Raw genomic sequence first — 24,430 nt, forward strand, 5'->3', positions numbered from 1 at the left:
GGGGGTCCCGAGGGGATTTCTGAGGGAAATTGGGGGGTCCTCAGGGAATTTTGAGGGTCCCGAGGGGATTTGGGGGGGTCCCGATGGGATTCTTGAGGGGAATTAGGGGGTCCCGGGGGGGATCCTGGGGGTCCCCAGCGGGGTTTTGAGGGGCCCCGGGAGGAGCTGAGGGAATTCTGGGGGGTCCTGGGGGATTCCGAGGGGGATTGGGGGGTGCTGAGGGGACTTTAGGGGGTCACGGAAGAGGTTTTGGGGTTCCCGGGAGGGGTTGGGGGGGGGTCCTGGGTGGTTTTAGGGGGTCCTGGGTGGTTTTTAGGGGGTCCTGGGTGGTTCGGGGGAGGGTCTTGAAGAGATTTTGGAGGTTCCTGGGGTGGTTTGGGGGTCCCCGGGAAGGATCAAGGTGGGTTTGGGGTCTCGGGGTGATTTCTGGGGGGTCCTGGGAGGGGGTTGGGAGATTTTGGGGGGTCTAAAAGGGGGCGTGAGTGATTTGGGGGGGGGGTCTAGGAGGGGTTTGAGGGGTCCCGGGAGGGTTTTGGGGGGGGGCTTGTGAGGAGGTTGGGGGTTCTGGGGTGGGGTTTGGGGGTCCCGAGGGAGGAATTTGGGGGGGCTGGGGAAGGTTTTGGGGGTCCTGGGGGGGGGGTTGGGGTTGGTGGGGGTTTGGGGGCCCTGGGGGGATCCCAGGGGTTTAGGGGGGGGGGTTGGGGGTCCGGAGGGGGAGTTTGGGGATCCCAGGGGGTTTTGGGGGGGGTTTGGGGGGTCCTGGGGGGGAATTCGGGGTTGGGGGGGGTGTCTGGGGATCCCTGGAGGGATCCCGGGGGGGTTTTGGGGGAGGGGTTTGGGGTTGGTGGGGGTTTGGGGGCCCTGGGGGGATCCCAGGGGAGGTTTTGGGGGTCCTGGGGGGGGTTTTGGGGGGTTTCTGGGGGTCCTGAGGGGGGTGTTTGGGGATCCCAGGGGGGTTTTGGGGGTCCCAGGGGTGGTTTTGGGGGTGCTGGGGTGGTTTTGGGGGGTCCCAGGGGTGGTTTTGGGGATCCTGGGGTGGTTTTGGGAGTCCCGGGGTGGTTTTGGGGGTCCCAGGGGTGGTTTTTGGGGTTCCCATGGTGGTTTTGGGGACTCCCAGGAATGTTTGGGGATCCCAGGGGGTTTTTGGGGATGCCGGGGGGTGTTTGGGGGTCCTGGGGGGTGTTTGGGGATCCCAGGGGGTTTTTTGGGGATCCCAGGGGGATTTTTGGGGATCCCAGGGGGTTTCTGGGGGGTTTTTGGGGCTCCCCCTGACCCTTTGTGCCCCCCCAGGATGGCACAGAAGGAGAACGTGGCCCCCAGCCTGACCAAGGTGAGACCCCTCCCTCCCCTCCCCCCCCAATTGTCCCCCTCCCCAATTTGAGGGGTCCCCCTGCCCCCTCGGCGTGGGGGGGGGGGGTTGGGTTTGGGGTGACCCCTCCCCATTTCCCCCCCAGAGTTCAGTCCCTCCCCCCCTGCGGGTGCCCCGCAAGGACCCCCCGGGCTCGGAGCCCCCCGGGAAGGCCCTGCCAGGTACGGGGGGAGGGGGTTTGGGGGGTCCTGAGGGGGTTTTGGGGGGCTCAGAGGGTCCTGGGGGGGATTTGGGGGTGTCCAGGGGGGGATTTGGGGGGTTCAAAGGGTCCTGGGGGGGATTTGGGGGTGTCCAGGGGGGGATTTGGGGGGGTTCCAAGGGTCCTGGGGGGGGATTTGGGGGGGCTCAAAGGGTGCTGGGGGGGATTTGGGGGGGCTCAAAGGGTCCTGAGGGGGATTTGGGGGGGCTCAAAGGGTGCTGGGGGGGATTGGGGGGGGTGCAAAGGGTCCTAGGGGGGTTTGGGGGGGTCCAGGGGGCGTTTGAGGGGGATTTGGGGGGTTCAAAGGGTCCTGGGGGGATTTGGGGGGGCTCAAAGGGTCTTGGGGGGGATTTCGGGTGGGCTCAAAGGGTCCTGGGGGGGATTTGGGGGGGGTTCAAAGGGTCCTGGGGGGAATTTGGGGGGGGTTCAAAGGGTCCAGGGGGGCACTTGGGGGGTTCAAAGGGTCCTGGGAGGGATTTGGGGGGGTTCAAAGGGTCCTGGGGGGGTTTCAGGGGGTTTGGGGGGGTCCAGAGGGGATTTGAGGGGGGTCACGGACATCTGGGTCCATTTGGGGGGGCCCCATCTGGGGGTCCTCAGGTGTGGGGGGTCCTGGGGATCCTTTGGGGGTCTTGGGGTTGATTTTGGGGGTCCCTGGGGTGGTTTCAGGAATTCTGGGGTGGTTTTGGGGGTCCCAGGGGTGGTTTTGGGAATCCAGGGGTGATTTTGGGGGTCCCAGGGGTGGTTTTGGGGGTCCCAGGGGTGATTTTGGGGGTCCCAGGGGTGGTTTTGGAGGTCCCAGGGGTGATTTTTGGGGTCCCTAGGGTTGATTTTGGGGTCCCAGGGGTGGTTTTTGGGGTACTGGGGTGGTTTTGGGAATGCAGAGGTGGTTTTGGGGGTCCCTGGGGTGTTTTTAGGGTGCTTTGTGGGGTCCCAGGGGTGTTTTGGGGGTTCCCACGGGTGTTTTTGGGGTCCCAGGGGTGGTTTTTGGGTGTTTTTGGGGTGTTTTTAGGGTGGTTTTTGGGTGTTTTTGGGGTCCCGGGGGTGTTTTTGGGGTCCCAGGGGTGGTTCTGGGGTGTGTTTGGGGTCCCGGGGATGTTTTTGGGGTGTTTTTAGGGTGGTTCTGGGGTGTTTTTGGGGTCCCAGGACTGGTTTTGGGTGTGTTTTGGGTGTTTTTGGGGTCCCGGGGGTGTTTTTGGGGTACTGACCCCCCTTTCTGCCCCCCAGGAGTCGGGCGGGTGCCCCTGGAGCCCAGCATGGTGCCGGCCCCTCCCCCCCCCCGTGTGAGTGGGGGGCTGGGGGGGACCCCAAGGGGGGAGGGGGGGGTGACACTGGGACCCCCTGGGTGGCACTGAGGGGTCCTGGGGTGGCACTGGGGGGTCCTGGGGTGACATTGGGGGGTCCCAAACCCCCCCTGGGTGACACTGGGGGGTCCTGGGGTGGCACTGAGGGGTCCTGGGGTGACATTGGGGGGTCCCAAACCCCCCCTGGGTGACACTGGGGGGTCCTGGGGGGTCCCAAACCCCCCCTGGGTGACACTGAGGGGTCCTGGACACCCCCTGGGTGGCCCTGGGGGGGTCTGGGGGTGGCACAAGGTTGGTGGCCTCTGGTCCCTCCCAGGTGGCCCCCTGGATTTGAAGTGCCCCAGGTGCCCCCAGGTGTCACCTCAGGTGCCCCACCCATGCCCAGCTGTCCCCAGGTGCCCCCAGGTGTCCCCAATGTCCCCAGGGTGTCCCTGGGGGTGTCCCTGGGGGTGTCCCAGGGGTCCCTGGGTGTCTCTGGGTGTCCCCAGGTGTCGCTGGGGGTGTCCCTGGGTGCCCCTGAGTGCCCTGGGTGTCCCTGACCGCTGTCCCCAAGTGTCCCTGGGTGCCCCAGGGCTCCCTGACCGCTGTCCCTGGGTGTGCCAGGGTGCCCCTGGGTGTCCCTGGGTGTCCCTGGGTGCCCCTGGGTGCCCCTGATGCTGTCCCTGGGTGTCCCCAGGTGTCCCTGGGGGTGTCCCTGGGTGTCTCTGGGTGCCCCAGGGCTCCCTGACCGCTGTCCCTGGGTGCCCCTGAGTGCCCTGGGTGCCCCTGACTGCTGTCCCTGGGTGCCCCTGGGTGTCCCTGACTGCTGCCCCTGGCTATCCCTGGCTGTCCCTGGCTGACCCTGGGTGCCCCTGGCCATGCCAGGGTGCCCCTGACCGCTGTCCCTGGCTATCCCTGGCTGTCCCTGGCTATCCCTGGCTGTCCCTGGGTGCCCCTGGCCATGCCAGGGTGCCCCTGACCGCTGCCCCTGGCTATCCCTGGCTATCCCTGGCTGTCCCTGGGTGCCCCTGGCTGTCCCTGGGTGCCCCTGGCTATCCCTGGGTGCCCCTGGGTGTCCCTGGCCATCCCTGGGTGCCCCTGGCCGTGCCAGGCTGCCCCTGACCGCTGCCCCTGGCTATCCCTGGCTATCCCTGGGTGCCCCCGGCTATCCCTGGCCATCCCTGGGTGCCCCTGGCCATCCCTGGGTGCCCCTGGCCATCCCTGGCTATCCCTGGCCATCCCTGGGTGCCCCTGGCCATGCCAGGGTGCCCCTGACCGCTGCCCCTGGCTATCCCTGGGTGCCCCTGGCCATCCCTGGCCATCCCTGGGTGCCCCTGGCCATGCCAGGGTGCCCCGACCGCTGCCCCTGGCTATCCCTGGCCATCCCTGGGTGCCCCTGGCCATCCCTGGGTGTCCCTGGCCATCCCTGGGTGCCCCTGGCCATGCCAGGGTGCCCCTGACCGCTGTCCCTGGGAGTCCCTGGGTGCCCCTGAGTGCCCCTGGCTATCCCTGGCTGTCCCTGGGTGCCCCTGGCCATCCCTGGCTATCCCTGGCCATCCCTGGCCATCCCTGGGTGCCCCTGGCCATGCCAGGGTGCCCCTGACCGCTGCCCCTGGCTATCCCTGGGTGTCCCTGGCTATCCCTGGCTGTCCCTGGGTGCCCCTGGCTATCCCTGGGTGCCCCTGGCCATCCCTGGCCATCCCTGGGTGCCCCTGGCCATGCCAGGGTGCCCCTGATTGCTGCCCCTGGCTATCCCTGGCTATCCCTGGGTGCCCCCGGCTATCCCTGGCCATCCCTGGGTGCCCCTGGCCGTGCCTGGGTGCCCCTGACCGCTGTCCCTGGGTGTCCCTGGCTGTCCCTGGGTGCCCCTGGCTATCCCTGGCCATCCCTGGCTGTCCCTGGCCATCCCTGGGTGCCCCTGGCCGTGCCAGGGTGCCCCTGACCGCTGTCCCTGGGTGTCCCTGGCTGTCCCTGGGTGCCCCTGGCCATCCCTGGCCATCCCTGGGTGCCCCTGGCCGTGCCAGGGTGCCCCTGACCGCTGTCCCTGGGCAGCCGGACGTTCTCGCTGAAGGATTTCGAGATCGGCCGCCCGCTGGGCAAGGGCAAGTTCGGCAACGTGTACCTGGCCCGGGAGCAGCGCTCCGGCTTCCTGGTGGCCCTCAAGGTGCTCTTCAAGTCGCAGGTGGAGAAGGAGGGGGTGGAGCACCAGCTGCGGAGGGAGATCGAGATCCAGGCGCACCTCAGGTACCGCTGGGCACAGCTGGGCACAGCTGGCACAGCTGGGGGTGGGAGACACACCTGGGGCACAGCTGGGCACACCTCAGGTACCGCTGGGGCACAGCTGGCACAGCTGGGGGTGGGAAACACACCTGGGGCACACCTCAGGTACCGCTGGGGCACGGCTGGGCACAGCTGGCACAGCTGGGGGTGGGAGACACACCTGGGGCACAGCTGGGCACAGCTGGGGGTGGGAAACACACCTGGGGCACAGCTGGGCACGGCTGGGGGTGGGAGACACACCTGGGGCACAGCTGGGCGCACCTCAGGTACCGCTGGGGCACAGCTGGCACAGCTGGGGGTGGGAGACGCACCTGGGGCACAGCTGGGCACAGCTGGGGGTGGGAAACACACCTGGGGCACAGCTGGGCACAGCTGGGGGTGGGAAACACACCTGGGGCACAGCTGGGCACACCTCAGGTACCGCTGGGGCACGGCTGGGCACAGCTGGGGGTGGGAGACACACCTGGGGCACAGCTGGGGCACAGCTGGGGCACACCTGGGGCACAGCTGGGGCATACCTGGGGCACAGCTGGGCACCTGGGGGGGTCCCAGTTTCAGTTCTGGGGTCCCTCGGGTGACACTGGGACGGATCCTGGGGGGGTTTTGGGGGATTTTGGGGTCCCATTTTGGGGTGGGGTCTCTCATTTTGGGGTCCCCCAGACACCCCAGTGCGCTCGGGCTGTACCATTGCTGACCCGGCACGGGGGGGTGTCACTTCTGGGGGGTCTCTTGGGTGACACTGGAACAGATCCTGGGGGTCCCTGGGGGGTTTTGGGGTCCCATTTTGGGGTGAGGTCTCTCAGTTTTGGGGTCCCTCAGACACCCCAATGTGCTCGGGCTGTACCATTGCTGACCTAGGGGGGGATCCAGTTCTGGGGGGGTCCCTCGGGTGACACTGGGGCAGATCCTGGGGGTCCCTGTGGGGTTTTGGGGTCCCTGGGAGGGTCCCAGGATTTGGGGAGGGGTCCCAAATTTGGGGTCTCTCAGTTTTGGGGTCCCCCAGACACCCCAATGCGCTCGGGCTGTACCATTGCTGACCGGGGGGGGGGGGTCTCAATTCTGGAGGGGGGTCCCTTGGGTGACACCGGGGCGGATCCTGGGGGGGTTTTGGGGTCCCATTTTGGGGTGGGGTCTCTCAGTTTGGGGTCCCCCAGACACCCCAGTGCGCTCGGGCTGTACCATTGCTGACCCGGCACGGGGGGGTGTCACTTCTGGGGGGTCTCTTGGGTGACACTGGAACAGATCCTGGGGGGGTTTTGGGGTCCCTGGGGGGGTCCCAGGATTTGGGGAGGGGTCCCAAATTTGGGGTCTCTCAGTTTTGGGGTCCCCCAGACACCCCAGTGCGCTCGGGCTGTACCACTGCTGACCTGGGGGGGGGGGATCCAGTTCTGGGGGTGTCCCTCAGGTGACACTGGGACGGATCCTGGGGGGGTTTTGGGGTCCCTGGGGGGGTCCCAAGATTTGGGGAGGCTGATTTTTGGGGTCCCCCTCAGGCACCCCAACGTGCTGCGGCTCTACAATTACTTCCACGACCGGCGCCGGGTGTTCCTGATCCTGGAGTTCGCGCCCCGGGGGGAGCTCTACAAGGAGCTGCAGCGCTGCCGGCGCCTGGACGCCACCAGGACGGCCACGGTGGGACCCCGAAACGCCCCAATCACCCCCAAAATCAACTCGGGCACCCCAAAAAACCCCAGAATCGCCCCCCAAATCCAACTTGGGGACCCTAAAAAACCCCAGAATCGCCCCAAAAAACAACTCGGGGATCCTAAAAAACCCCAGAATCGCCCCCAAATCCAACTCGGGGACCCCAAAAACCCCAGAATCGCCCCAAAAACCAACTTTGGGACCCCAAAAAACTCCAGAATCACCCCAAAAAACCAACTCAGGGGTGCCAAAAAACCCTCAAAACCACCCCAGAAACCAACTCAGGGATCCCAAAACCCCAGAATCGCCCCAAAACCAACTCAGGGGTGCCAAAAAAACCCAAGACTGCCCCAGAATTGCCCCAAAAACCAACTCGGGGACCCTAAAAAATCCCAGAATTGTCCCCAAATCCAACTCGGGGACCCCAAAAACCCCGGAATTGCCCCAAAAAACCAACTCAGGGGTGCGAAAAAACCACCCCAGAAACCAACTCAGGGATCCCCAAACCCCAGAATCGCCCCAAAATCCAACTCGGGGACCCCAAAAACCCCAGAATCGCTCCAGAATCACCCCAAAAACCAACTCGGGGACCCCAAAAAACCCCAGAATCACCCCAAAAACCAACTTGGGGACCCCAGAAAAACCCCAGAATCGCCCCAAAAACCAACTCGGGGACCCCAAAAACCCCAGAATCGCCCCAAAAACCAACTTGGGCACCCCAAAAACCCCAGAATTGCCCCAAAAAACAAGTCGGGGATCCTAAAAAACCCCAGAATCGCCCCCAAAACCAACTCGGGGACCCCAAAAACTCCAGAATCGCCCCCAAATCCAACTTGGGGACCCCAAAAAACCCCCAAACCACCCCAGAATCGCCCCAAAACCAACTCGGGGACCCCAAAAACCCCAGAATCGCCCCAAAAACCAACTCGGGGACCCCAAAAAACCCCAGAATTGCCCCAAAAACCAACTTGGGCACCCCAAAAACCCCAGAATCGCCTGCAAAAACCAACTCGGGGACCCCAAAAATCCCAGAATTGCTCCCAAAAACCAAGTCGGGGACCCCAAAAACCCCCGAATCACCCCAAAATCCAACTCGGGGACCCCAAAAATCCCAGAATCGCTCCCAAAAACCAACTCGGGAACCCCAAAAAACCCCAGAATTGTCCCCAAATCCAACTCGGGGACCCCAAAAACCCCCAAAACCACCCCAGAATCGCCCCAAAAAACCAACTTGGGGGTGCCAAAAAACCCCCAAAACCACCCCAGAAACCAACTCAGGGATCCCAAAACCCCAGAATCGCCCCAAAACCAACTCAGGGACCCCAAAAAAACCCAAAACTGCCCCAGAATTGCCCCAAAAACCAACTCGGGGACCCCAAAAACCCCAGAATCACCCCCAAAAACCAACTTGGGCACCCCAAAAACCCCAGAATCGCCCCAAAAACCAACTCGGGGACCCCAAAAACCCCAAAATCACCCCAAATCCAACTCGGGGACCCCAGAAATCCCAAAAATCCCCAAAAAAACATCTCAGGGGCCCCAAAATCGCCCCAAAACCACCCCAGAATTGCCCCAAAAACCAACTTGGGGACCCCAAAAACCCCAAAATTCCCCCCCCAAACAATCTCAGGGACTCCATAAACCCTCCAGAGACCCCCAAAACCCCAAAATCACCCCAAAAATCCCATCAGGGACCCCAAAACCCACCCAGGGACCCCAAAATCCCGGGGGCCGCCCCCAAAATCCAGAGGGACCTGGAACACCTGGAATGAAGGGGATTGGGGGGCTGGGACCCCCCAAAATGAGGGGTTCAGCCCCAAATCGGGGTCTGGGGAACCCCAAAAACTCCAAAGGGACCCCAAAAACCCCAAAAGGACCCAAAAACCCCAAAAGGGACCCCAAAAACCACAAAAGGGACCCCAAAAACCCCAAAAGGACCCAAAAAACCCCAAAGGGCCCCAAAAACCCCAAAAGGACCCCAAAAACGCCAAAAGGACCCAAAAAACCCCCAAAACCCCAAAGGGACCCAAAAAAACCCCAAAGGGACCTCAAAAAAACCCCAAAAGGGACCCCAAAAATCCCAAAGGGTCCCAAAAATCCCAAAGGGTCCCCAAAAACGCCAAAAGGACCCCCAAAAACCCCAAAGGGAACCCAAAAACGCCAAAAGGACCCCAAAAAAACCCCAAAGGGACCCCAAAACTCCAAAGGGACCCCAAAAACCCCAAAAGGACCCAAAAACCCCAAAAGGGGACCCCAAAAACCACAAAAGGGACCCCAAAAACCCCAAAAGGACCCAAAAAACCCCAAAGGGCCCCAAAAACCCCAAAAGGACCCCCAAAACACCAAAAGGACCCCAAAAAACCCCAAAAGGGAGCCCCGAGTGGATTTTTGGGACCCCCCAGGATGATTTTGGGGTCCCCCAGGGCGATTTTGGGGACCCCCCGAGGGGTTTTGGGGACCCCCAGGTCACTTTTTGCCCCTTTTTCCCCCAGAGCACCTGGGGGGGATTTGGGGGGTACCTGGGTGGGTCAGGGATACCTGGGGGGGGTCTCAGGGGGGTTTTGGGGCCCCCCCGAGTGGATTTTTGGGGTCCCCAGGACGATTTTGGGGAACCCCGAGGGGTTTTGGGGACCCCCCAGGTCACTTTTTGCCCCCTTGCCCCCAGAGCACCTGGGGGGGATTTGGGGGTACCTGGGTGAGTCAGGGACACCCTGGGAGGGTCTCGGGGGGGTTTTGGGGCCCCCCGAGTGGATTTTTGGGGTCCCCAGGGTGATTTTTGGGGGACCCCCAGGGCGATTTTGGGGTCCCCAGGATGATTTTTGGGGACCCCCAAGGGGTTTTTGGGGACCCCCAGGTCACTTTTTGCCCCCTTTTAACCCCAGAGCACCTGGGGGGGATTTGGGGTACCTGGGGGGGATTTGGTGGTACCTGAAGGGATCAGGGACACCTGGGGGGGGTCTCAGGGGGTTTTGGGGCCCCCCGAGTGGATTTTTGGGGTCCCCAGGACGATTTTGGGGTCCCCAGGGCGATTTTCGGGACCCCCGAGGGGTTCTGGGGACCCCCCAGGTCAGTTTTGGGGGTGTCCTGGACCCCCTTTTTACCCCCTTTTCCCCAAGCACCTGGGGGGGATTTGGGGGTACCTGGGGGGGATTTGGGGGTACCTGTGTGAGTCAGGGACACCTGGGGGGGTCTCAGGGGGTTTTGGGGCCCCCCCGAGTAGATTTTTGGCGTCCCCAGGGCGATTTTTGGGGTCCCAGAATGATTTTGGGGACCCCCAGGTCACTTTTTGCCCCCTTTCCCCAGAGCACCTGGGGGGGATTTGGGGGGTACCTGGGAGGGTCTCAGGGGGGTTTTGGGGACCCCCGAGTGGATTTTTGGGGGTCCCCAGGGTGATTTTGGGGCCCCCCAGGACGATTTTGGGGACCCCCAGTCACTTTTTGCCCCCTTTTAACCCCAGAGCACCTGGGGGGGATTTGGGGGCACCTGTGTGAGTCAGGGACACCTGGGAGGGTCTCGGGGGGGTTTTGGGGCCCCCCGAGTGGATTTTTGGGGTCCCCAGGACGATTTTGGGGTGCCCTGCCCCGCTTTTGGCAGCTGATGGAGGAGCTGGCGGACGCGCTGCTGTACTGCCACGGGCGCAAGGTGATCCACCGCGACATCAAACCCGAGAACCTCCTGCTCGGCCTCAAGGGGGAGCTCAAGATCGCCGACTTCGGGTGGTCCGTGCACGCCCCGTCCCTCAGGTGAGGCTGGCACACACCTGGGCACAGCTGGGGCACACCTGGGCACAGCTGGGCACACCTGGGGCACACCTGGGTACAGCTGGGGCACACCTGGGGCACACCTGGGGGGTGCAAGGGGGGGTTATGGGGCTGGGAAGGGGCTCAAAATGGCCGATTTTGGGTGGTCCATGCACGCCCCGTCCCTCAGGTGAGGCTGGCACACACCTGGGCACAGCTGGGCACAGCTGGGATACACCTGGGTACACCTGGGCACAGCTGGGCACAGCTGGGGCACACCTGGGGCACACCTGGGGGGTGCAAGGGGGGTTCTGGGGCTGGGAAGGGGCTCAAAATGGCCGATTTTGGGTGGTCCGTGCACGCCCCGTCCCTCAGGCGAGGCTGGGGCACAGCTGGGCACAGGTGGGTACACCTGGGGCACACCTGGGTACACCTGGGCACACCTGGGCATAGCTGGGGCACTCCTGGGGGGTGCAAGGGGGGGGTTCTGGGGCTGGGAAAGGGCTCAAAATGGCCGATTTTGGGTGGTCCGTGCACGCCCCGTCCCTCAGGTGAGGCTGGGGCACAGCTGGGCACAGGTGGGGCACACCTGGGCACACCTGGGGCACTCCTGGGGGGGTGCAAGGGGGGGTTCTGGGGCTGGGAAAGGGCTTAAAATGGCCGATTTCGGGTGGTCCGTGCACGCCCCGTCCCTCAGGTGAGGCTGGCACACACCTGGGCACAGGTGGGCACAGCTGGGCACACCTGGGGCACACCTGGGGCACTCCTGGGCACAGCTGGGGCACACCTGGGCACACCTGGGGGGGCTGGGGCACACCTGGGCACAGCTGGGGACACACCTGGGACAGGCTGGGGACACCTGGAGGGGTCTGTGGGGATCTGGTGCTGCCCAGGTGTGCCCAGGTGTGCCCCAGCCCCCCCAACTGTGCCCAGCTGTGCCCAGGTGTGCGTTTAACCCCTCAGGCGCCGGACGATGTGCGGCACCCTGGATTACCTGGGGCTCGGGGGGGTTCCTGTTTGGGCTCAGGTGTGCCCAGCTGTGCCCAGGTGTGCCCAGGTGTGGGTTTAACCCCTCAGGCGCCGGACGATGTGCGGCACCCTGGATTACCTGCCCCCCGAGATGGTGGAGGGCGGCGGCCACGACGAGAAGGTCGACCTGTGGTGCCTGGGGGTGCTGTGCTACGAGCTGCTGGCCGGGCACCCCCCCTTCGAGAGCCCCTCCACCGCCGACACCTACCGCAGGATCGCCGAGGTGAGCTCACCTGGCACCCCTGGGCACCCCTGGGCACACCTGGGCACACCTGGGCATTGAAATCCCCGTTAAACTGAGCCAAACTGAGCCAAACCTGCCCAAAGTGCCCCAAATCCCCCCTTCGAGAGCCCCTCGGCCACCAACACCTGCAGGGGGATCACCCAGGGGAGCTCACCTGGGCACACCTGGGCACCCCTGGGCACACCTGAACCCCCCCAGAGCTCACCTGGGCACACCTGAGCCTCCCTGGGCACACCTGAGCTCACCTGGGCACCCCTGAGCCCCTGTGGGGCTCATCTGGGTCCCCCCTGGGCACACCTGAGACCCCCCTGGGCACACCTGAGCTCACCTGGGCCCCCCAGAGCTCCCCTGAGCCCACCTGAGCTCACCTGGGCTTGCCTGGGCTCCCCAGAACCCCCCTGGGCACACCTGAGCCCCCCCTGAGGTCCACCTGGGCACACCTGGGCATCGAAATCCCCGCCAAACTGAGCCAAACCTGCCCCAAAGTGCCCCAAATCCCCCCTTCGAGAGCCCCTTTGTGGCTGATCACTGCAGGATCACCCAGGGGAGCTCACCTGGGCACACCTGGGCACCCCTGGGCACACCGTGGCACACCTGAGCTCACCTGGGCACACCTGGGCACACCTGGGGGGTCACCTGGGCACACCTGGGCATCAAAATCCCCGTCAAACTGAGCCAAACCTGCCCCAAAGTGTCCCAAATCCCCCCTTCGAGAGCTCCTCCACCGCCGACACCTGCAGGGGGATCACCCAGGGGAGCTCACCTGGGCACCCCTGGGCACACCTGGGCATCGAAATCCCCGCCAAACTGCCTTAAACCAGCCCAAACTGCCCCAAACTGTCCCAAATTCCCCCTTCGAGAGCCCCTCCACCACCGACACCTACCGCAGGATCGCCGAGGTGAGCTCACCTGGCACCCCTGGGCACCCCTGGGCATCGAAATCCCCACCAAACCGAGCCAAATCTGCCCCAAACTGCCCCAAATCCCCCCTTCGAGAGCCCCTCGGCCACCAACACCTACAGGGGGATCGCCCAGGGGAGCTCACCTGGCACCCCTGGGCACACCTGGGCTCACCTGAGCTCACCTGGGCACACCTGGGCTCACCTGAGCTCACCTGGGCACACCTGGGCATCGAAATCCCCACCAAACCGAGCCAAACCTGCCCAAAGTGCCCCAAATCCCCCCTTCGAGAGCTCCTCCACCGCCGACACCTGCAGGGGGATCACCCAGGGGAGCTCACCTGGCACCCCTGGGCACACCTGGGCTCACCTGAGCTCACCTGGGCACCCCTGGGCTCACCTGGGCACCCCTGGGCTCCCCAGAGTTCACCTGGGCACACCTGGGCACACCTGAACCCCCCCAGAGCTCATCTGGGCACACCTGAGCTCACCTGGGCTGACCTGGGCTGACCTGAGCCTCCCCGAGCTCACCTGGGCTCACCTGGGCACACCTGGGCACACCCTGAGCCCCCCTGGGCACACCTGAACCCTCCCAGAGCTCACCTGGGCACACCTGAGCCTCCCTGGGCACACCTGAGCTCACCTGAGCCCCCCCCCCCGGGCTCACCTGAGCTCACCTGGGCCCCCCAGAGCTCACCTGGGCACACCTGAGCCCCCCCTGAGCTCACCTGGGCACACCTGGGCTCCCCAGAGCTCACCTGGGCACACCTGGGCACACCTGGGCTCCCCAGAGCTCACCTGGGCACCCCTGGGCACACCTGAGCCCCTGTGGGGCTCATCTGGGTCCCCCCTGGGCACACCTGAGACCCCCCTGGGCACACCTGAGCTCACCTGGGCACCCCTGGGCACACCTGGGCACCCCTGGGCACACCTGAGCCCCCCCCCGGGCACACCTGAGCTCACCTGGGCACACCTGAACCCCCCCCCAGAGCTCATCTGGGCACACCTGGGCACACCCGAGCCCCCCAGAGCTCCCCTGAGCCCCCCTGGGCTCACCTGAGCTCACCTGGGCCCCCCAGAGCTCACCTGGGCACACCTGGGCACACCTGAGCCCCCCCCCGGGCTCACCTGGGCACACCTGAGCTCCCCTGAGCCCCCCACGGGCTCACCTGGGCTCACCTGGGCACACCTGAGCCCCCCCTCGGGCACACCTGAGCTCACCTGGGCATACCCGAGCCCCCCAGAGCTCCCCTGAGCCCCCCTGGGCACACCTAAACCCCCCTGAGCTCACCTGGGCACACCTGAACCCCCCCCCAGAGCTCATCTGGGCACACCTGGGCACACCTGAGCCTCCCTGGGCACACCTGAGCTCACCTGGGCCCCCCAGAGCTCACCTGAGCTCACCTGAGCCCCCCCTGAGCTCACCTGGGCACACCTGGGCTCCCCAGAGCTCACCTGGGCACCCCTGGGGCACACCTGAGCCCCCCCCCCGGGCACATCTGAGCTCACCTGGGCACACCTGAACCCCCCCCCAGAGCTCATCTGGGCACACCTGGGCACACCCGAGCCCCCCAGAGCTCCCCTGAGCCCCCCTGGGCTCACCTGAGCCCCCTCCGGCTCACCTGAGCTCACCTGGGCCCCCCAGAGCTCACCTGGGCACACCTGGGCACACCTGAGCCCCCCCCCGGGCTCACCTGGGCTCACCTGGGCACACCTGAGCCCCCCTCCCGGGCACACCTGAGCTCACCTGGGCACACCTGAACCCCCCCCCCCGAGCTCATCTGGGCACATCTGGGCACACCTGGGCTCACCTGAGCTCACCTGGGCACACCTGAGCCCCCCCCCGGGCTCACCTGGGCTCACCTGGGCACACCTGAGCCCCCCTCCCGGGCACACCTGAGCTCACCTGGGCACACCTGAACCCCCCCCCGAGCTCATCTGGGCACATCTGGGCACACCTGGGCTCACCTGAGCTCACCTGGGCACACCTGAGCCCCCCCCCGGGCTCACCTGGGCTCACCTGGGCACACCTGAGCCCCCCCCCGGGCACACCTGGGCACACCTGGGCACACCTGAGCCCCCCCCCGGGCTCACCTGGGCACACCTGAGCTCCTGTGGGCTCATCTGTGCACCCCTGGGCACACCTGGGCACACCTGAGCCCCCCCCCGGGCTCACCTGGGCACCCCTGGGCACACCTGAGCCCCCCCCCCCGGACACACCTGAGCCCCCCCCGACCCCCCCTGACCCCCCATTTCCCCTCCCCCCAGGTGGACCTGCACTTCCCCCCCCACATCCCGGAGGGGGCGCGGGACCTGATCCAGCGGCCTGCAGCGGGCGCCGGGCCAGCGGCTGCCCCTGAGGGGCGTCCTGGGCCACCCCTGGGTGCGCGGCCACTCCCGCCGCGTGCTGCCGCCGGGCTACTGCCCGCCCTGAGTGACCACTGACTGACCACTGACTGACCACTGACCGCTGAGTGACCCCTGAGTGACCACCGACCCGCCCTGACTGACCACTGACCCACCCCGACCCGGGCACTGCCCCTGAGGGGCGTCCTGGGCCACCCCTGGGTGCGCGGCCACTCCCGCCGCGTGCTGCCGCCGGGCTACTGCCCGCCCTGAGTGACCACTGACTGACCACTGACTGACCACTGACCGCTGAGTGACCACTGACCCGCTCTGACTGACCACTGACCGCTGAGTGACCCCTGAGTGACCACCGCCCCGCCCTGACTGACCGCTGACCCCTGACCCCGGCTACTGCCCGCCCTGACCGCTGACCACTGACTGACCAGTGACCCCTGAGACCCCCAAACACCCCTGACCCCCCAGGACACTGCCCACTGCCCACTGGCCACTGGCCCCTGACCCCCCCCGGACACTGCCCACTGGTCACTGGCCACTGCCCCCTGACCCCCCTGACCCCCCCGGACACTGCCCACTGGCCACTGCCCCCTGACCCCCCCAGGACACTGCCCACTGCCCCCCTGACCCCCCCGGGCACTGCCCACTGGCCACTGCCCCCTGACCCCCCCCAGGACACTGCCCACTGGCCCCTGACCCCCCCGGGCACTGCCCACTGGCCCCTGCCCCCCCGGGCCCCCCCAAACCCCCGAGGCCCCTCCCCCCCCACCCCCGGGCGCTGCCCACGAGTGACCCCCGCCCCTCCCCCCCCCCACCCCCCCCGGCTGCTCTGGGGGGAGGGGTCTCCCCCCCCCTCCCCCATCTTTGGGGGTCTCCCCCCTCCCCCCATTTTTGGGGGGGTCTCCCCCCCTCCCCCATCTTGGGGGGGTCTCCCCCCTCCCCCTCCCCCTCCTTTATTTGGGGAGGGGTCCCCGCCCCTCCCCCCCCAATAAAGCTGTTCCGGTTTAGTTCAGTCTCGGAGTCTCTTTGGGGGAGGGGCCCGACCCACTGACCCCCCCCCCCACCCCATAGAGACCCCAGAGAGCCCCATAGAGACCCCATAGAGCCCCATAGAACCCAATGGGACCCCACAGAACCCCATAGAGACCCCACAGAGCCCCAGAGAGACCCCATAGAGACCCCAGAGACCCATAGAGCCCCATAGAGACCCCATAGAGACCCCATAGACCCCCCCTGGGCCCCATAGAGACCCCATAGAGCCCCATAGAGCCCCAGAGAGAACCCCATAGAGCCCCATAGAACCCAATGGGACCCCACAGAACCCCATAGAGCCCCATAGAGCCCCATAGAGACCCCATAGAGCCCCATAGAGCCCCTGGGACCCATAGAGACCCCATAGAAACCCCATAGAGCCCCATAGAACCCAATGGGACCCCACAGAACCCCATAGAGACCCCACAGAGCCCCAGAGAGACCCCATAGAGCCCCATGGAACCCTATAGAGCCCCATAGAACCCCTGGCCCCAATGAGACCCCATAGAGCCCCCATAGAACCCCATAGAACCCCATAGAACCTCATGGAGACCCCATAGAGCCCCTGGGACCCATAAAGACCCCATAGAGGCCCCCCAGGCCCCATAGAGACTCCATAGACCCCCTGGGACCCATAGAGACCCCATAGAGACCCCAGAGACCCCATGGAACCCCATAGAGACCCCATAGAGCCCTTGGGACCCATAGAAACCCCATAGAGACCCCATAGAAACCCCATAGAAACCCCATAGAGCCCCATAGAGCCCCTGGGCCCCATAGAAACCCCATAGAGACCCCATAGAGACCCCATAGAGACCCCATAGAGACCCCATAGAAACCCCATAGACCCCCATAGAGCCCCTGGGCCCCATAGAAACCCCATAGACACCCATAGAGACCCCATAGAGACCCCACTGAGCCCCCATAGAGACCCCATAGAGCCCCTGGGCCCCATAGAGACCCCATAGAGACCCCATAGAGCCCCTGGGCCCCATAGAGACCCCATAGAGACCCCATAGAGCCCCTGGGCCCCATAGATCCCATAGCACTCCCCTCCCTGTGCCCCATAGATCCCCCTATAGACCCTTCCCCTATAGACACCCCCGTGCCCCATAGACCCCTCCTGCACCCCATAAATGTCCCCCACCCCACAGGCACCCCATAGAAACCCCTGTGCCCCATAGATTCCCCCCTGCCCCATAGACCCCCACTCCATAGAATCCCCCCTGCCCCATAGACCCCCCACACCCCATAGAAACCCCCCACACCCACAGGCACCTGCTGTGCCCCATAGAAACCCCCTGTGCCCCATAGATCCCCTGTGCCCCATAGATCCCCCACCCCATAGAATCCCCCCTGCCCTATAGATCCCCCACCCCACAGGCACCTGCTGCACCCCATAGACCCCCTGTGCCCCATAGAATCCTCCCTGCCCCATAACTCCTGGCCCCACATGGAACCTGCTGTGCCCCATAGAATCCCCTGTGCCCCATAGACCCTCCCCCCCCAAGGCACCAGCGCTGCCCCACAGCGCCCCCTGTGCCCCATAGATCCCCCTGTGCCCCATAGAATCCCCCACCCCACAGCTCCCCCTGTGCCCCATAGGTCCCCCTGTGCCCCATAGAATCCCCCACCCCACAGCTCCCCCTGTGCCCCATAGCTCTCCCTGTGCCCCACAGAATCCCCCACCCCACAGCTCCCCCTGTGCCCCATAGCTCTCCCTGTGCCCCATAGAATCCCCCACCCCACAGCGCCCCCTGTGCCCCATAGATCCCCCTGTGCCCCATAGAATCCCCCACCCCACAGCGCCCCCTGTGCCCACAGCGCCCCCTGTGCCCCATAGATCCCCCTGTGCCCCATAGAATCCCCCACCCCACAGCGCCCCCTGTGCCCCATAGGTCCCCCTGTGCCCCATAGATTCCCCCACCCCACAGCTCCCCCTGTGCCCCATAGCTCTCCCTGTGCCCCATAGCTCCCCCTGTGCCCCATAGAATCCCCCACCCCACAGCTCCCCCTGTGCCCCATAGATCCCTCTGTGCCCCATAGATTCCCCACCCCACAGCTCCCCCTGTGCCCCATAGCTCTCCCTGTGCCCCATAGCTCTCCCTGTGCCCCACAGAATCCCCCACCCCACAGCTCCCCCTGTGCCCCATAGCTCCCCCTGTGCCCCACAGAATCCCCCACCCCACAGCGCTCCCTGTGCCCCATAGCTCCCCCTGTGCCCCACAGAATCCCCCACCCCACAGCTCCCCCTGTGCCCCATAGATCCCCCTGTGCCCCACAGAATCCCCCACCCCACAGCTCCCCCTGTGCCCCATAGGTCCCCCTGTGCCCCATAGAATCCCCCACCCCACAGCTCCCCCTGTGCCCCACAGCTCCCCCCTGTGCCCCATAGATCCCCCACCCCACAGCGCTCCCTGTGCCCCCACAGCTCTCCCTGTGCCCCACAGAATCCCCCACCCCACAGCGCCCCCTGTGCCCCACAGCTCCCCCCGCCCCCCCCCCGCTCCTCAGCCCCCCCCTCCCCCCCCTCCCCTCCCTCCCCTCCCCCCGCTCCCCCTCCCCCCCGCCCCCCGGTTCCCGGATGCTCCGCGCTGCCCCCGCCGCCATCTTCCGCCGCACCGACCGAGCTCCGCTCCGGGATGTGAGTGGGGGGCGCGACCCCCCCGGGCCCCCCCCGAGCCCCCCGCCCCTCCCCCACCCCCCCCGGCACCCCCCCGTCCCCCCCCCGCCCCTCCCATCCCCGCCCCTCCCCCCCCTCCATCGCGCCCCCCCCTCCTCTCCCGGCTGCGATTTGGGGGACCCCCGACCCCCCCCCACCCCCCCCCACCGCCCCACCCCCCTACCGGGACCCCCCGCCCATCCCCCACCCCCTCCGGGACCCCCCCCTCTCCCCCCCCCCCCACCCCGCCCCGCCCATCCCCCCCCTCCCCGCCGCATCCCCCATCCCCCCCCCCGCTGTGACCCCCCCCATCCCCCCCCTCCCCCCACCCCTCCGGGACCCCCCCCCGGGGCCGCCCCCTCCCCCCCCCGCCCCTCCCCCACCCCCCGCGACCTCCGCAGAGCCCCCCCCCACACACCCCCCGCGGTGGGGGAGGGGCGGCGGGCCGGGCAAACTGGGAGCACTGGGAGCACTGGGAGGGCTCGGCCCCCTCCCCTCCCCTCCCCCACCCCGCCCCTCCCCCCACCCCGGGCTATTTTTAGCCGCCGACGCAGAATGGGGGGGGGGTGGGGGAGGGGTGGGGAAAATCCTCTGCCCGTGCCCCTCCCCCCGCTGCGGAGGGGCCGCCCCTCCCCCACCGCGCGGGGGGGGTGGGGGGGGTGGGGGGGGTGGGGGGGGGGAGGGGCTCGGACAGCGGGGACCCCCCCCGGGGGGTGGGAGGAGGGGGAGGGGCCTGGACATGGCGGCCCCCCGAGCGGTCACCCCTGGGGACGTTGGGGACACCCCGGGGGGGTCACTCGGGGGGGGGGAGGGGCGTTGGGGACACCCCGGGGGGGGTCACTTAGACATTGGGGACACCCCAAAGGTCACTCGGGGGGGACATTGGGGTCACCCCGGGGGTCACTCAGATCTCGGGGTCCCCTTTGGGTCACTCAGGGGACGTTGGGGACCCCTCGGGGTCACTCTTGGGGGGGGACACTGGGGACACCCTGGGGGTCACTCAGATCTTGGGGTCCCCTTTCGGTCACTCAGGGGACACTGGGGACCCCCCAAAGGTCACTCAGGGGGGAACATTGGGGCACCCCGGGGGTCACTCAGATCTTGGGGGTCCCCTTTGGGTCACTCAGGGGGCTGTTGGGGAACCCCCCGTGGTCACTCAGATGTTGGGGCCACCCCGGGGGTCACTCAGGGGACACTGGGGACACCCCGGGGGGGTCACTCGGACATTGGGGACCCCCTGTGGTCACTCAGATCTCGGGGTCCCCCTTTGGGTCACTCAGGGGCTTTTGGGGACCCCCCCCGTGGTCACTCAGGGGCCGTTGGGAACCCCTCAGGGGTCACTCTGGGGGGACATTGGGGAAACCCTGGGGGTCACTCAGATCTTGGGGTCCCCTTTGGGTCACTCAGGGGACATTGGGGACACCCCAAAGGTCACTCAGGGGCTGTTGGGGAACCCCCGTGGTCACTCAGATCTGGGGGGTCCCCCTTTGGGTCACTCAGGGGACACTGGGGACACCCCGGGGGTCACTCAGATCTCGGGGTCCCCTTTGGGTCACTCAGGGGACGTTGGGGTCACCCCAAAGGTCACTCGGACATTGGGGATCCCTCTATGGTCACTCAGATCTTGGGGTCCCCTTTGGGTCACTCTGGGGTCGTTGGGGACCCCCCGTGGTCACTCAGGGGACACTGGGGACCCCTCAGGGGACACTGGGGACCCCTCAGGGGTCACTCAGATCTTGGGGACCCCCTTTGGGTCACTCAGGGGACACTGGGGACACCCCGGGGGGGTCACTCGGACATTGGGGACCCCCCTGTGGTCACTCTTGGGGGAACACTGGGGACACCCCGGAGGTCACTCAGATCTTGGGGTCCCCTTTGGGTCACTCAGAGGCCGTTGGGGTCACCCCAAAGGTCACTCGGACATTGGGGACCCCCCCGTGGTCACTCGGGGGACACTGGGGACACCCTGGGGGTCAGTCAGATCTTGGGGTCCCCCTTTGGGTCACTCAGGGCCCGTTGGGGACACCCTGGGGGTCACTCAGACATGGGGACCCCCCGTGGTCACTCTTGGGGGGGACACTGGGGACATCCTGGGGGTCACTCAGATCTTGGGGACCCCTTTGGGTCACTCAGAGGCTGTTGGGGACCCCCCGGGGGTCACTCAGATCTTGGGGGTCCCCCTTTGGGTCACTCAGGGGACACTGGGGACACCCGGGGGGGTCACTCGGACATTGGGGATCTCTCTATGGTCACTCAGATCTTGGGGTCCCCTTTGGGTCACTCTGGGGTCGTTGGGGACCCCCCGTGGTCACTCAGGGGACACTGGGGACACCCCGGGGGTCACTCGGACATTGGGGACCCCCCTGTGGTCACTCAGATCTCGGGGTCCCCTTTGGGTCACTCTGGGGCCATTGGGGACACCTCGGGGTCACTCAGGGGTCACTTTGGGGACACCCCGGGGTCACTTCGGGGACACCTCGGACCCCCCGAGGGTCCCTCGGACATTGGGGACACCCCCGGGGCTCTGGGGGGGGGTGGGGGGGTGGGGCCGGGGCTGACCCCTGACCTTTGACCCCCGGCCAGGTCGGCGCCCTCGGCCCCCGCCGCCCCTCCCCCCGCCGCGGGCGAAGGGGGGGGACCCCCCGCCCCTCCCCCCAACCTGACCAGCAACCGGCGGCTGCAGCAGACCCAGGCCCAAGTGGATGAGGTGGGGGAGGGGCCGGAGGGGGCAGCGGGGGGTGGGGGCCGGGGGGGGGAGGGGTCAGTGGGATGAGGAGGGGTCAGTGGGGGTGGGGTCAGTGGGGTGGGGTCAGGGGGGGTGGGGGTCAGTGGGGGTGGGGTCAGGGGGGGTGGGGTCAGGGGGGTGGGGTCAGGGGGGTGTGGTCAGGGGGGTGGGGGTGGGGTCAGTGGGGTGGGGGTGGGGTCAGTGGGGCGTGGCCAGTGGGGGTGGGGTCAGTGGGGTGGGGTCAGTGGGGTGGGGTCAGTGGGGTGGAGGTGGGGTCAGTGGGGCGTGGCCAGTGGGGGTGGGGTCAGTGGGGTGGGGGTGTGGCCAGCAGGGTGTGGTCATCAGGGTGGGGGTGTGGTCAGTGGGGTGGGGCCAAAGGGGCGTGGTCAGTGTGGGTGTGGCCAGCACGGGCGTGGTCACTCCCTGGCCGTGGTCACTCCCTGGGCCTGGTCACTCCCTGGCCGTGGCCGCCGTGGCTCAGGTGATCCCTTGGTGCCCGGTGCGTGCTGTGGCCAGTGCCCAGCCCCGCTGGCCACTGCCCGCTGACCGCTGCCCGCGCTGGCTGCCACCCTGTGCCCGCTGGCCCCGCTGGCCACCACCCGGTGCCCGCTGGCCCCACTGGCCACCATCCCGTGCCTGCTGGCCGCGCTGGCCGCCGCCCACTGACCGCTGGCCCCGCTGGCCGCCGCCCTGCTGCCCGCTGGCCCTGTTAGCCCCTGCCTGGTGCCCGCTGGCCGCGCTGGCCGCTGGCCGCTGACCACTGGCCCCGCTGGCCACCACCCCATGCCCGCTGGCCGCGCTGGCCCCCGCCCCGTGCCCGCTGGCCCCGCTGGCTGCCCCCCCATGCCTGCTGGCCCTGCTGGCCGCCGCCCGGTGCCCGCTGGCTGCGCTGGCCGCCGCCCCGTGCCCGCTGGCCCCGCTGGCCGCCGCCTGGTGCCCGCTGGCTGCACTGGCCGCTGCCCCGGTGCCCGCTGGCCCCGCTGGCCGCCGCCCGCTGCCCGCTGGCCACGCTGGCCACCATCCCGTGCCTGCTGGCCGCGCTGGCCACCATCCCGTGCCCGCTGGCCGCGCTGGCCGCCGCCCGCTGACCGCTGGCCCCGCAGGTGGTGGACATCATGCGGGTGAACGTGGACAAGGTGCTGGAGCGGGACCAGAAGCTCTCGGAGCTGGACGATCGGGCGGACGCGCTCCAGGCCGGAGCCTCCCAGTTCGAGACCAGCGCGGCCAAGCTCAAGCGCAAGTACTGGTGGAAGAACCTCAAGGTACGGCCCCAAACCAGCCTGAAATGGCCCCAAAAGAGCCTGAAATAGCCCCAAAACAGCCTGAAACAGCCCCAAAAACCCCAGTACTGGTGGAAGAACCTCAAGGTACGGCCCCAAAAGAGCCTGAAATAGCCCCAAAATAGCCCTAAAGTAGCCCAAAAGAGGCGGAAACAGCCCCAAAAGAGCCTGAAACGGCCCCAAAAACCCCAGTGCTGGTGGAAGAACCTCAAGGTACAGGGGGACCCCAAACCAGCCTGAAATGGCCCCAAAATTGCCTGAAACGGCCCCAAAATTGCCCCAAAAGCCCCCGTAGTGGTGGAAGAACCTCAAGGTACAGGGGGACCCTAAAACCGCCTGAAATGGTCCCAAAATGGACCCAAAATAGCACCTGAATTAGCCAAAAAGAGCCTGAAATGGCCCCAAAATGACCCAAAATAGCCCGAAATGGCCCCAAAAGAGCCTGAAATGGCCCCAAAATGACCCAAAATAGCCCGAAATGGCCCCAAAAGAGCCTGAAACGGCCCCAAAAAGCCCAGTACTGGTGGAAGAACCTCAAGGTACAGGGGGACCCTAAAACAGCCTGAAATGGCCCCAAAATGACCCAAAACAGCCTGGAATAGCCCCAAAAGAGCCTGAAATGGCCCCAAAACAGCCTGAAATGGCCCCAAAAGAGCCTGAAATGGCCCCAAAAGAGCCTGAAACAGCCCCAAAAGAGCCTGAAATAGCCCCAAAAACCCCAGTAGTGGTGGAAGAACCTCAAGGTACAGGGGGACCCCAAACCAGCCTGAAACGGCCCCAAAATTGCCCCAAAACCCCAGTAGTGGTGGAAGAACCTCAAGGTACAGGGGGACCCTAAAACTGCCTGAAATGGTCCCAAAATGGACCCAAAATAGCACCTGAATTAGCCAAAAAGAGCCTGAAATGGCCCCAAAATGACCCAAAACAGCCTGGAATGGCCCCAAAAGAGCCTGAAATGGCCCCAAAATAGCCCTAAAGTAGCCCAAAAGAGGCGGAAACAGCCCCAAAAGAGCCTGAAATGGCCCCAAAAACCCCAGTGCTGGTGGAAGAACCTCAAGGTACGGCCCCAAACCAGCCTGAAATGGCCCCAAAACAGCCTGAAATGGCCCCAAAACAGCCTGAAATAGCCCCAAAAACCCCAGTGCTGGTGGAAGAACCTCAAGGTACGGCCCCAAACCAGCCTGAAATAGCCCCAAAATAGCCCTAAAGTAGCACAAAAGAGCCATAAAGTGGCCCCAAAATAGCCTGAAATGGCCCCAAAATTGCCTGAAATGGCCCCAAAATTGCCTGAAACGGCCCCAAAAGCCCCCGTAGTGGTGGAAGAACCTCAAGGTACAGGGGGACCCTAAAACCGCCTGAAATGGTCCCAAAATGGACCCAAAATAGCACCTGAATTAGCCAAAAAGAGCCTGAAATGGCCCCAAAATGACCCAAAATAGCCCGAAATGGCCCCAAAAGAGCCTGAAATGGCCCCAAAATGACCCAAAATAGCCCGAAATGGCCCCAAAAGAGCCTGAAACAGCCCCAAAAAGCCCAGTACTGGTGGAAGAACCTCAAGGTACAGGGGGAACCTAAAACAGCCTGAAATGGCCCCAAAATGACCCAAAACAGCCTGGAATAGCCCCAAAAGAGCCTGAAATGGCCCCAAAATAGCCTGAAATGGCCCCAAAATCGCCTGAAACGGCC

At 65.9% G+C, this 24,430-nt stretch overlaps 2 protein-coding genes across 2 annotated transcripts; both read left to right on the top strand.

The window, feature by feature from the left end:
- The first annotated feature begins 1,291 nt into the window (after window positions 1-1,291).
- On the top strand, window positions 1,292-15,133 carry LOC138101725 (aurora kinase C-like). Its single transcript, XM_068999506.1, is given in 10 exon segments — window positions 1,292-1,330; window positions 1,455-1,530; window positions 2,793-2,848; window positions 3,546-3,577; window positions 4,901-5,092; window positions 6,622-6,760; window positions 10,367-10,515; window positions 11,590-11,764; window positions 14,953-15,008; window positions 15,010-15,133. Coding segments are annotated over 10 exon segments (1,023 nt in total). The 3' UTR covers window positions 15,119-15,133.
- Window positions 15,134-18,648: 3,515 nt separating this feature from the next.
- On the top strand, window positions 18,649-22,726 carry LOC138101726 (vesicle-associated membrane protein 2; the record flags this gene model as incomplete). Its single annotated transcript, XM_068999507.1, has 3 exons — window positions 18,649-18,721; window positions 21,323-21,446; window positions 22,568-22,726. Coding segments are annotated over exons 1-3 (285 nt in total), but the record flags the coding sequence as incomplete, so codon positions are not given.
- Window positions 22,727-24,430: the final 1,704 nt, after the last annotated feature.

The sequence above is a fragment of the Aphelocoma coerulescens genome, unplaced genomic scaffold (genome assembly GCF_041296385.1).
Source record: "Aphelocoma coerulescens isolate FSJ_1873_10779 unplaced genomic scaffold, UR_Acoe_1.0 HiC_scaffold_453, whole genome shotgun sequence".
In the NCBI taxonomy this organism is placed as follows: domain Eukaryota; kingdom Metazoa; phylum Chordata; class Aves; order Passeriformes; family Corvidae; genus Aphelocoma; species Aphelocoma coerulescens.